The sequence below is a fragment of the Schistocerca serialis genome, chromosome 6, assembly GCF_023864345.2.
Source record: "Schistocerca serialis cubense isolate TAMUIC-IGC-003099 chromosome 6, iqSchSeri2.2, whole genome shotgun sequence".
NCBI lineage: Eukaryota > Metazoa > Arthropoda > Insecta > Orthoptera > Acrididae > Schistocerca > Schistocerca serialis.
In genome coordinates, this window is record NC_064643.1 from 463,997,175 (window position 1) to 464,010,782 (window position 13,608).

Sequence of the window (13,608 nt, forward strand, 5' to 3'; positions counted from 1 at the left end):
TTCTCCAGTTTGTTGCCTGTTTCTGTACAGTTCAGTTAGTTGTCAAAATACTCTTTACAAGTCTGTAATATCTCATTTGATCCAGTTATAATTTTTCTTTTTTCTCTTGGTAGCACGTTGATTGTTTCCTTCTGTCTCCCTGTAGCCATGTTCTAAATCTTCATCTTTCCTATCCTGTAGCGCCCACGCCTTCCTGGCTGTGTTGCTAACATCTACCACCATTTTGCATGTATCATTGAACTATTTCTTCATCCCTCATTCTACTTTTGTTAATGTTTTTGGCTGACATTTGATTCACTTCTTGAAGCATGTCCAGAGTATATTTATGTCTTAGTTTCACTTTAATTCATTTCCTTTGCTGTTTTGTCAGGTGCTTCAAATATGTTGCTCACAAAACCCAGAGCTTAAACAAACTCAACTGTTCAACAAATACAACTGTTCAACATGTTCAGGTGGTGGTAGTTGCTGTTGTCACTGCTGCAAAATGTGTGGCCAGGCCAGGAGTAGGAAACATGTATGTGAGTGGATGCACTCACAGTTGGATGACAGTGGTGCTCACAGCACACCCTCAGAGAGACAAAGAGAGGCCTTCCATGCATACACACTGGGTAATGAACTGTGCTGCTGGACACTCCTGTAGTTATCAGCTAAATTAAACCTCTGCAGTGCAACATGTCTGGTCATTAACCAGAGGTTCTTGTTTCTCTTGTTTTCATTTAATGGCGGGTAGTGCTGGATGCCAGGCAGTGCTTATTTGAAAACCTGCACCCCTATTAAAATTGTCCTCTGTATGGATATGTATGGCCTTCTTCAAAACACAATCCCAGAATGATGATGCCAAGGATAAAATGTCAGTCTTCTCCTAACACGTGATGCCCTGTGTTCAGGCAGTGCTCTGCTACAGCTGATTTATCAGGTTGGCCCAAGTATGTATGACAGACTAGAGGCATTACCTATGTCTCTCCAGCATTTGAACTCACTCCATCCAAATATTCAGTCCACCATGGAAGTGGAAGAAAATAGGATCTTACTATTCCTGGATGACATGGTTAGAAGAAAAGTTAACAGTATGGTGGGAGACAGTTTCTGCTGCAAAGCACCTCGCACAGAGTTATATTTGCAGGTCACAAGCTGTCATCATCCTGCAAAATACAGTAGTGTCTTACACTCTCTGGTACACAGAGCATATGTGGTCTCAAATGCTGACAGTCTCCCTGGTGAGCTACAACACCTAAGAATCATGTTACAACAGAATGGATACTCTGATTGACAGATATGCAATGCATTACATTCTGAGCAAGTTCAGTGTGGGGATGTAAATAAAGATACAGAGATACCAAACAGTGGCCTTCTTCTAATATTTTGGCAGAATGTCAAGAATAGAAAGAACCTTCAAGAAACACAACTTTGTATTGCCTACCATATTCGTACATGCCAGTGCATGACAAGAGGTTTCGACCACCTCCCATCACATCCTGAAATGAGGACTGTTCTGCTCACTATCCTTCCCACCACTTCCACAGTGGTATTCCACCACCCACTGAACCTACAAAATATCCTCGTCCATCCCTAATCAAGCCCTGCTTCGAACCTCTTGCCTATGGTACATATCCTTGTAGCAAACCTAGATGCAAGACCTGTCTCATAGATCCTCCCGCCACCACTTACTTGAGTCCAGTCACAAGCATCACCTACCCCTCAGAGGTGCAGCTACCAGTGAAACTAATCATGTGATCTACAAGCTAAGATGCAACCACACTGCTGCTTTGCATGTGGGCATGACAACCAACAAGCTGTCTGTCCCCATGAATGGCCATCAAAAAACTGTGGCCAAGAAACAACGGGACCACCCACTAGCTGAGCACACTGCCCAACTCAATATTCTTCATTTCAATGACTGCTTCACGGCCTCTGCCATATGGATCCTTGCTACAAACACCAGCTCTTCTGAACCGCGTGGGTCGGAAGTCTTACTGCAATATATCCTGTGTTCCCATGGCCCTTCTGGTCTCAATCTTTGTTAGTCATCCTCTTCCTATATCCTTCCCTGTTTCAATTCCAACATTAAACAGGCTTGTATTCCATCAATGCACTCAAAGTCTGTCTGTTTCTCTCCTTTTCCACCCCCTCCACCCCCGCCCCCCTCCCCATCACCTTGTTCTCTGTCTAACCTCTCAACCGTACCTAGCTGCCCTATTCTCTCTCCATCTCATCCCTGCTCCCACAAATAGAATTTTACCATCCCCCTTCCCTACCCACCTCCCTGACCCAGCCTCTTCTTTATCCCCAATGCCCAGATTGCTTCTCCCATCACGTGCAGTTGCTGGATGTCTGGCCTCGGCAGCCAGAGACAGTGGTTACATGTGTGTGATTCTGTTAGTGTGAATGTGTGTGTGTGTTTTGCCTAATGCAGAAGAAGGCCTTCTGGTCATAAGCTTTCGTGTTTAACAGTCTTTTCAATGTAATTGTTTGCAACTCAATACCTTAATTAGAAAATATCATTAATTGAAAATATTCATGCAGTACAACTCTGCAGACTTGGTGCAACCTAGGAGACATATTTCAGTAATTGGACCTATAAGGTTCAATAATACAATAATCCAACATAACAATAATGCATTTTATTTTTCCTGAAATTAATTATCTTTCATGATAATTGAATTTGGAGTTCGGAGACGCAGGCACTTTTCATTGTGAATTCTGTCATAGCTGCTGTGGCATTCTGGACTTTGACTACATAAATTTGTTACCTTAATTTTTCTGTATAGAATGACACACAGCATTGATTGATTAACTCACTAATTAATAATTTACTTTAAGTAGCAATGTGATGCTCATTCATGTAAACAATGGATTCACATCTGTGTAAGTATAATAGTTCCATAAAATATTTTGAATTTGTAACTAGCAACATTTTTTATAATCCAGAAGTCTATTGCTTCCTTAGTCCATCAATAACAGTAAATTCCAACCTGGCCGAATTTTAAAGCTTTATGTGGTTTTCAAAGTAACAGTTTGTTCCTACACTATCCTTTACAAGTTCCTGCGGGAACACTACTCTCTGTGCCCTCAGTGGCTCAGATGGATAGAGCGTCTGCCATGTAAGCAGGAGATCCCAGGTTCGAGATCCGGTCAGGGCACACATTTTCAACATGTCCCCAATGATGTATATCAGTGCCTGTTTGCAGCTAGGGTGTCGATTTAATTATCATTTTATTACAACTCATCCATGTATAACCACTGTCTCAGGCCATTGTGGCCAGACTGGCTAAGGGTTCATGGGAAAGTAGGATGCATTGAAGGAAGAGTTCCTCCTGCACAATTCAGAAGAGCTGCTGTTGGCAGCAAGGATTCAGATGATGCAAGCTGTGAAGAGTCATTGAAATGAAGCACATTGTATTCGGCAGCACTTCAGCAAATAGGTGATCCAGCTCTCTCTTGGCCATAGTTTGTCAAAGGCCATTCATGCAGACAGACAGCTTGTTAGCTGAAAGCAGCACAATGGTTGCAGCTTAGTTTGCAGATCACATGACTGCTTTCACTGGCAGCCCTACTTTGGGTGGGATAAGAGATGCAAATGTCTGGAATGGATTAGGTGGTGGTGGAAGCACATATGGGACAGATCTTGCATTTAGGTCTATTGCAGGGATATTAGCCATGAGGCAAGGGGTTGGGAGCAGGGATGGAGTATGGATGGACAAGGATATTACATAGGTTCAGTGGGCCATGGAGTACCACAGTTGGGTGGGGGTGGTGGGGAGCATAGTGGAGAGGATATTCCTCATTTCAGGGCATGATGAGATGTAGTCAAAAACATGGTGGAGAATGTGATTCAGTTGCTCCAGTCCTGGGTGGAACTGATTCATGAGGGGAGTGCTCCTTTGCAGCCAGATGGTCAATGTGTGGAAGCTAACAAGTAATTGGAGAGTCGAGGAGCAACAAAGCAGGTGGATTCCATCCAGCTGTTATGTTTTCCTTGCCCCCAAAATTAATATTATTTTTTCCACATTTTGTAATATATTCAATATGCTCAACTGTATGACATGTTCACAGTACATAAAGATCTTGAATACTGATTCAGGTCCCCTCCTGTTTAACTTTATTATCATTCTTTTGGTTTACTAGGAGTTAATGAGCCAGTCAATTTGATAAAAATTATGATAATTACAGAATACCACTAATCTAAGATTTTGTTATCATTGTTCATATGTAAACATATACCTGACCACTAACTTCCTGATCGAGTAGATGAATCCCTTGTTTTGCAAATCAGTCAGCATAAATAATAGAAATTGTCATAGTACGTAAAGTTGTTTCTGCAACAAATCTTCTTCTACTATTCAATTCCTCAGAATCATAATTCTTTAATTGGAAGTTGTGAAAGTTCAGTAAACAAGATAGCTAACTTTATTTCTAATTGTAGTAAACTTATAAACAAGAGGTGCAGGAAGTCATTTTTAGTTAGTCTGCAGTGAGTCTGAAAGGAGCAAAATCCATGTTCACCAATACTGGAAGTGTATTGCAGACAATTTAGTACAGTTTAAAGTTGGAAAAAATACTTTGAATAATCTAGATTTCAAGTCTCAAAGTTGGTTCCATGGTTCAGTGACTGTTTCTTACTGACTGATGTGGTTAAACTTCAATGATAGCTAATGCAAACTGTGACAATAATACTGGAGTGTGAACTGAGTTAGTTCTGAATATCAATTACTGTGGACATCTTGTTCATACTGATTTGTCTGTTAGATATGAAAGTGTGCATTAAAAGAATAATTATTTGACTGTGTTAAATGTATGTTTGCCACATATGAACTTGGGCGAATGACCACTTCAGTGTTATTTTACTACACACAAATGATTGCATTGTAGAACACCACTGAGTGTAATATGTGACTAACTGTTAATCTGTGTATAAATTATAATGTGTGAGACTTGATCTGGCCATAAACATTAGTTCATTCATCACCAAAATGCAATTAAAATGTGTGAACTTCGAATCTCATGTAACCTACATCATTTGAAATAATCTAGTTTTAGACATCAATTTTTGAGCCAGATTCGATGGAAGCACAGTTACCAATGTCATATTTGTACAGGTAAATATGGTTACACTACAAAGGCACAGGAGATCTGTTTCTGTACAAGAATGGGAGGATAATTTTGACCCGTGAAGCCATTAGCGAGGCACTTAGTGTATCTGGAGAGGCACTGCCCATCACTACAGTAGTGTAGGCTGTATAGAAGAGACTGCTCTGTATGAAATTGGTGGCAGTTATCAATATGGAGGAATTGCTTGTGGTTTGGTGGGCTTGATATGGATGGAGGTATGGATGTGACTTTCTGTGAGATGGAAGTCAACATTGAGGAAGGAGGCTTGTTGAGATGATAAAGATCAGTTGAAGTGGATGGGAGAGAAGGTGTTGAGGTTCTGGAGGAATGTGGGTAGGGTGTCCTCATCCTCGATCCAGATCACAAAGATATCACCAATGAATCAGAACCAGGTGATGAGTTTGGGATTCTGGGTGGTCAGGAAGGATTCCTCTAGACGGCCAATGACTTGTTGACATAAGATGGTGCCATGTGGATGCCCATTGCTGTACTATTGATTTGTTTGTAGGGAATGCTTTCAAAGGAGAAGTAGTTGTGGGTAAGTACATAGTTGGTCATGGTGAGCTGGAAGGAGGTTGTAGGTTTGGAGTCAGTCAGGTGTTGGGAAAGATAGTGTTTAATGGAGGCATGGCCATGGGCACTGGGGATGTTAGAGTAGAGAGAGGTGAAATCAACAGTGATGAGTAGGGTGCCATGTGATAAAGGAACAGGAACTGTCAGTGGAGGAAATGGTTGGTGTATTGTAGGTATGAGAGCAGTTTATAGGTAATAATCTGAAGGTGTTGGTCGATGAGAGCAGAGATTCTCTCTATTGGAATACAGTAAATGGCCACAATGAGTCATCCTGGCCACAATGGGGCATCTGGGTTGTTTGGCTTATGGACTTTAGAAGGCATGTACAAGGTAGGAACTTCAGGAAGCATGTCCAAGGCAGGAGTGCGGTGAGTGGCAGTGGTGAAGAGAGAGATAGATTCAAGAAAGAGGCTCTGAGATGGGCCTAAGAATTTGAGGAGTGACTGGATCTTCTGTTGGATTTGTGGAATGGGATCACTGGATGAATATGACAGTTGGTAGAGTTGCTTCACTGGGTAATCCCTGTGGGTCGAAATCACAGTGGTGGAGACTTTGTCAGCAGGTAGATTATAAGGTCCTGCCTCAGCCTTTGTTAGTGCCGGTCCTTTACCTACCTATCGCCTTCGCTGCCCCCACTCCAGCACTACACAGCCTTCTATTCTGCCAAAGCACGCACTATTTATTCCCCTTCTCTACTTCTCTCCTTTTCTACTCCCTCCCTCCCCCTCCCCCAAACCTCCCAACTGGATCTAGCAGCCCTAACCTGTCCCCACCACATTCCTGCCTCTTCACACAAGTAGCAATACATCTTCCCTCCTCTGCCATCTTTCCCCTCACCACCCCGTACCTCCTCCTTACTCCACGTCAGATCACTGTTCCCATAAGGCACAGTTGCAGCCTGCAGTCTGGCCGCAGTGGCCAGAGAAAATGGTCAGGTGTGTGTGCGAGTTGTGCTTGTGTGTGTGTGTATGTGATTTCTATTGCAGAAGAAGCTCTTTAATATATAAAAGTCTTTCAGTTGTGTCTGTCTGTGTCTCAGTGTCTCCTCTATATAGTGAGTAGCAATCTATTCTTTTCCTAATACTGTTTTATGGGAAATGTACTGCAATCAATCCAGTTGATACTATACACCAAAAAATATACCACATTTGTGACTTGTTTCATATTCTACCTTTTACTACTCAATAATTCAGTGACAATTCGTGATATTATTTTAATGTGATCCTATACATGATACCAGTGACTGTGTCAGTCATTAATAGTGACATATAATGACAATGTTGATTAATAAGAACAAAGTATTGCTGTACACTTCTAAGTTGTTGTTGTTGTTGTGGTCTTCAGTCCTGAGACTGGTTTGATGCAGCTCTCCATGCTACTCTATCCTGTGCAAGCTTCTTCATCTCCCAGTACCTACTGCAACCTACATCCTTCTGAATCTGCTTAGTGTATTGATCTCTTGGTCTCCCTCTACGATTTTTACCCTCCACGCTGCCCTCCAATGCTAAATTTGTGATCCCTTGATGCCTCAAAACATGTCCTACCAACCAATCCCTTCTTCTAGTCAAGTTGTGCCACAAACTTCTCTTCTCCCCAATCCTATTCAATACCTCCTCATTAGTTACGTGATCCACCCACCTTATCTTCAGCATTCTTCTGTAGCACCACATTTCGAAAGCTTCTATTCTCTTCTTGTCCAAACTGGTTATCGTCCATGTTTCACTTCCATACATGGCTACACTCCATACAAATACTTTCAGAAACGACTTTCTGACACTTAAATCTATACTCGATGTTAACAAATTTCTCTTCTTCAGAAACGATTTCCTTGCCATTGCCAGTCTACATTTTATATCCTCTCTACTTCGACCATCATCAGTTATTTTACTCCCTAAATAGCAAAACTCCTTTACTACTTTAAGTGTCTCATTTCCTAATCTAATCCCCTCAGCATCACCCGATTTAATTTGACTACATTCCATTATCCTCGTTTTGCTTTTGTTGATGTTCATCTTATATCCTCCTTTCAAGACACTGTCCATTCCATTCAACTGCTCTTCCAAGTCCTTTGCTGTCTCTGACAGAATTACAATGTCATCGGCGAACCTCAAAGTTTTTATTTCTTCTCCATGGATTTTAATACCTACTCCGAATTTTTCTTTTGTTTCCTTTACTGCTTGCTCAATATACAGATTGAATAACATTGGGGAGAGACTACAACCCTGTCTCACTCCTTTCCCAACCACCACTTCTAAGTAACATTAATAATTCTATATGAGTGGAAGGACAGAATATTGAGTGATTTCTTAAGTGTCAGTGTTAATTGCTTATTTGCCACATTTGAATAATTGTGATTAATTACACCGATGTTAAGTTACACTCAAACTATACTGTAGAACGTCAGCTGAGCAAAGTATACAATTATTCATTTATCTGTACCCAAACTGGCCATAAAAGAGAGTTCAGACAATCTCAAAGTGCAGTTAAAGTGTTTTAACTTCGATTTTGGTGTGAACTACATTATTGACAGTAGGCTACTTTCACCATCAACTTTTCAGCCAGTTTTTGATGGAGGCACTGCTACTGAAGACTTCTGTGCATGTAAAATGGGTAGTTTGGAAACCTCCTTGACAGCTAAGAAGCAGATTACAAAATGATGTGATCTCAGGCTGCAGGGTGTTGGTTATCACTGAATGGAAGGAAGTGGTACAAGACAAAAAGAGAAGGAGATAGATTATGAGAGCAGCCCAGAATCATCACGTCCTGAAGAAGCCAATGTCGTGAGTAAAAGAATAACTACTAGGTCGAGAATGGGTGTGTTGGGTGTGTGTTTCATTGTGTGTGAGGGAGAGCTTGTACTTAAACTAAAAAGAAGAGATATGGCTTGAAAGATAGGTAAAGTACATGCATCTGTATACTACACATCAACCAGTTACAGGTGAAAGGTTTCCTTTCCTCAGTTTTGTTTATTCATTCTTTATAATGCAGAAACAAAATGTGAAGCCTGAGTTATAATTTACTCACCCTATCACTTCTACATCTGCTGCAGTTACCACTGGAATTTGAAGAACTACAATATTATCTTCAGGAGTACTCTCTGTGCCAGCACTGCTTGCAGTCACATTGACAGCTATAGACTCTAATCCAATGGCTTCATCTCCAATCTGAAGATACAACGAAAGACGTTCCTGCAAATAAATAATGAAGTATCCCATTATAACACTGAGCATTTGCTATTTATCTTTGTTTGTACTATGTACAAGCAAAAAATAAACATAATCTGAAAGAGAAAAACATATCAATTCACAATACATTCCAAGTGTGTTGTCCCAGTCATTAATTCAGTTCTCAAAAATGTAAGCCATCTTCATACAAGATAATTAGATGTTGTTGTTGTTGTGTGGTCTTCAGTCCTGAGACTGGTTTGATGCAGCTCTCCATGCTACTCTATCCTGTGCAAGCTTCTTCATCTCCCAGTACCTACTGCAACCTACATCCTTCTGAATCTGCTTAGTGTATTGATCTCTTGGTCTCCCTCTACGATTTTTACCCTCCACGCTGCCCTCCAATGCTAAATTTGTGATCCATTGATGCCTCAAAACATGTCCTACCAACCGATCCCTTCTTCTAGTCAAGTTGTGCCACAAACTTCTCTTCTCCCCAATCCTATTCAATACCTCCTCATTAGTTACGTGATCTACCCACCTTATCTTCAGCATTCTTCTGTAGCACCACATTTCGAAAGCTTCTATTCTCTTCTTGTCCAAACTGGTTATCGTCCATGTTTCACTTCCATACATGGCTACACTCCATACAAATACTTTCAGAAACGACTTCCTGACACTTAAATCTATACTCGATGTTAACAAATTTCTCTTCTTCAAAAACGATTTCCTTGCCATTGCCAGTCTACATTTTATATCCTCTCTACTTCGACCATCATCAGTTATTTTACTCCCTAAATAGCAAAACTCCTTTACTACTTTAAGTGTCTCATTTCCTAATCTAATCCCCTCAGCATCACCCGATTTAATTTGACTACATTCCATTATCCTCGTTTTGCTTTTGTTGATGTTCATCTTATATCCTCCTTTCAAGACACTGTCCATTCCGTTCAACTGCTCTTCCAAGTCCTTTGCTGTCTCTGACAGAATTACAATGTCATCGGCGAACCTCAAAGTTTTTACTTCTTCTCCATGAATTTTAATACCTACTCCGAATTTTTCTTTTGTTTCCTTCACTGCTTGCTCAATATACAGATTGAATAACATTGGGGACAGGCTACAACCCTGTCTCACTCCTTTCCCAACCACTGCTTCCCTTTCATGCCCCTCGACTCTTATAACTGCCATCTGGTTTCTGTACGAATTGTAAATAGCCTTTCGCCCCCTGTATTTAAGTCTACAAATGCTAGAAACGTAGGTTTGCCTTTTCTTAATCTTTCTTCTAAGATAAGTCGTAAGGTTAGTATTGCCTCAAGTGTTCCAACATTTCTACGGAATCCAAACTGATCTTCCCCAAGGTCCGCTTCTACCAGTTTTTCCATTCGTCTGTAAAGAATTCGTGTTAGTATTTTGCAGCTGTGACTTATTAAACTGATAGTTCGGTAATTTTCACATCTGTCAACACCCGCTTTCTTTGGGATTGGAATTATTATATTCTTCTTGAAGTCTGTGGGTATTTCGCCTGTCTCATACATCTTGCTCACCAGATGGTAGAGTTTTGTCATGACTGGTTCTCCCAAGGCCATCAGTAGTTCTAATGGAATGTTGTCTACTCCCGGGGCCTTGTTTCGACTCAGGTCTTTCAGTGCTCTGTCAAACTCTTCACGCAGTATCTTATCTCCCATTTCATCTTCATCTACATCCTCTTCCATTTCCATAATATTGTCCTCAAGTACATCGCCCTTGTATAAACCTTCTATATACTCCTTCCACCTTTCTGCCTTCCCTTCTTTGCTTAGAACTGGGTTGCCATCTGAGCTCTTGATATTCATACATTCATTCATTCGCTTCTCTCCAAAGGTCTCTTTAATTTTCCTGTAGGCAGTATCTATCTTACCCCTAGTGAGATAAGCCTCTACATCCTTACATTTGTCCTCTAGCCATCCCTGCTTAGCCATTTTGCACTTCCTGTCGATCTCATTTTTGAGACGTTTGTATTCCTTTTTGCCTGCTTCATTTACTGCATTTTTATATTTTCTCCTTTCATCAATTAAATTCAATATTTCTTCTGTTACCCAAGGATTTCTATTAGCCCTCGTCTTTTTACCTACTTGATCCTCTGCTGCCTTCACTACTTCATCCCTCAGAGCTACCCATTCTTCTTCTACTGTATTTCTTTCCCCCATTCCTGTCAATTGTTCCCTTATGCTCTCCCTGAAACTCTGTACAACCTCTGGTTCTTTCAGTTTATCCAGGTCCCATCTCCTTAAATTCCCGCCTTTTTGCAGTTTCTTCAGTTTCAATCTGCAGTTCATAACCAATACTGGAATGTTGTAGTGTAGGTTACAAACTACATTATTTTTCTGAACATGCAGGCAGAAATATACATAAACAGCTATATAATCCCAGCATTGCAGGCAAGAGTTTGCTTTTGATGAGCGACTGAGTTAAAAAGTAAAAATGCAAACTGAAGATAGCACTACAGGGAAGGGAAGAGGATATCAGAGGATGCAGTAATGAATACAACTCCTGAGAGAGACATAGCTTTGGTATGGCCACAGATTAAAATTGTGGTACATATAGAGATATACAGCATGAAGGTTCAGAGGAGGGGTGATTCAGGATTGAATAGGAAGAAAGAGAGTAGAGAAAATGATGTGTATGAAGATTCATTGACTTGTAGGTCTATAAACTCAACTATATTCAGAGATTTAGGGTGGTGTAATGAGAGGAAAGGTGGATGTAAACAGGGATGTGTAGAGATTTAGGCCAAAGTCATTGTGGGAGCTAAGTTTTTGAGTGTGGGATGTAATGGCATGGGTCATGAAATGGCCGTTGAGGTCAACTGTGAATTGTTCAGCAGTGTATTCTGCATCTAGATTGTAAACTTTGTCTTTGGCCACAGTTGTACAGTGGCCATTCACAGGAGTCGAAATTTGGTTAGTGACCATACCCACACAAGAGGCTGCTCAGTATTTGCAGCAGAGTTTATTTATAAACATGGTTGTTTCCAAAGGTATTCCTGCCGTGTAAATACTTGTTGCAAGCTTAGAATTGTATACAGTACACTTGGTGAGTGTATGGGACAGGTCTTTTTCACAGATACAACTGATTTGGAAGGGGTTGGACGTAGGAGTGGTACAGGATGGTCAAAGATATTTCTCAGGTTGGATGTGCAGTAAAAAACCAGAGAGGTGTCAAGGATTAATGGATGATCTTCCTCATTCAAAATCTTCAAAGGTAGTCTAGGCTCTACCGAAGGATGTGGCTCTTCTGTTCCAATTTTCATTGACTTTGTTTAACAAAAGAATTGCTCCTTTCTAGCAAGGTAGTGTATGTGGTAGCAGTATTAGAAGCATGGGAGAAAGTGCCACACCATAGCTGTTTGTGGAACAGCTGTGAGGGTTAACAACTATGTAGAGGGTTGCTGTGTAAGTGATCGCAGACTGGTAGACCATGGACAGAAGTTTTATGGTGACATTAGAGATGTGAAGGATGATATTCAGCTTCATTCACCTCTGCATTTCTTGTGTTGTGGCCTGATATTTGTGAGTGTTTCGTATCGAGCAACTTAACCTCTTACCCGTGTTTACATTCCGCGCTGACCAGTTGCAGCTGTAGCGGGACATCGAAAGCTAAGTACTAATTAATTGTTTGTGTATAGTAGTTTATTTAGGAACTTTAGTAGTCTTCAACCAGTGTTCTTGGTGTTTTCCGGTGAAATAACTTCAGAAGAAATTTTTGCGAACTGCTTTCAGTTTCGTTACTGTCATTAGACGTTTGATTTTCTTTCTGTGTTAGTATTTGTTATATTCTCATTTGTTGTTGATTAATACTGTCAATAATAGTAGTTACTTCCCTTGTAGAGCAAGTTTGTGATAATTGTAGTCAGTTTTTAACATCTTCTTATTGTAGTAGCGGAACTTAGATAAAGTTGTTTTCTTGTTTCAATAATTGTAAAATTTTACCATGAGTGAGAAGTGTGGGCTTTGCCGTAGGTTCATGAGTAGTGGATTGCGGTGTGAGACTTGTTCGAAGTATTTTCACTGGGGGGAATGCAGTGGGGAAGCCAGTGGGCATTCTGGTGAGATCCTCTCCTGGAACTGCAGGTTATGTAGCAAGAGTAAGTTGATAGAGGAGCAGGAGCGTAAGATCTGTGCCCTTCAGGTGCAGTTGAAAAACGCACAGGAGGAGCTAGATAGGATGAGGAGGGAGAAGGGGGTTGGGGAATGGGAGCTGGCTGTTGGCAAGAGATCTGCTAGGAGAAGGAGATTTTCAGATAGTTTTACTATTGGTGTTTGTAATAGATATGACCAACTGTCAGAGTCTAGTGGAGAGGAATCTCTAGTAGCTGTAGATGTAGGAAGTATACAGCAGACCTCAGCAGTTACGGTGGCTAGGACAGTTGCAAAGTCTAAGAGAAAGAAGAAGGTTCTGCTGTTAGGTAGTTCTCATGGTAGAGGTGTAGGCCAGCAGTTGCAGGAAGTTTTGGGGAGTGAGTACCAGGTCACCAGCATTGTGAAGCCTAATGCAGGATTGGCTCAGGTGACTTTTAACATAGGGGGGTTACGTAGGGATTTTACTAAAGAGGATCAGGTAGTGATTGTGGGTGGGGCTGGTAATAGTATTGATAGGGATGGGGAGTATGACATAGATGGTGACCTGGAAAAGATAGCCACTCAGACTGGCAACACGAATGTGCATTTCGTGGAACTGTTTCAGCGTCACGATCGGCCTCATCTTAATACAGCCGTCAGGCGTA

The 13,608-nt window shown here is 41.1% G+C and overlaps 1 protein-coding gene across 2 annotated transcripts in view; it reads right to left on the minus strand.

Annotated features, from left to right (window-relative positions):
- LOC126483652 (integrin alpha-PS4-like) overlaps nt 1-13,608 on the minus strand; it is a 174,148-nt gene that overhangs the window by 35,640 nt on the left and 124,900 nt on the right. For both annotated transcript variants that reach the window (XM_050106715.1, XM_050106714.1), the window contains exon 17: nt 8,707-8,870. In XM_050106715.1, coding sequence (XP_049962672.1) covers nt 8,707-8,870 — 164 coding nt within the window. The remainder of the gene's footprint in view (nt 1-8,706; nt 8,871-13,608) is intronic.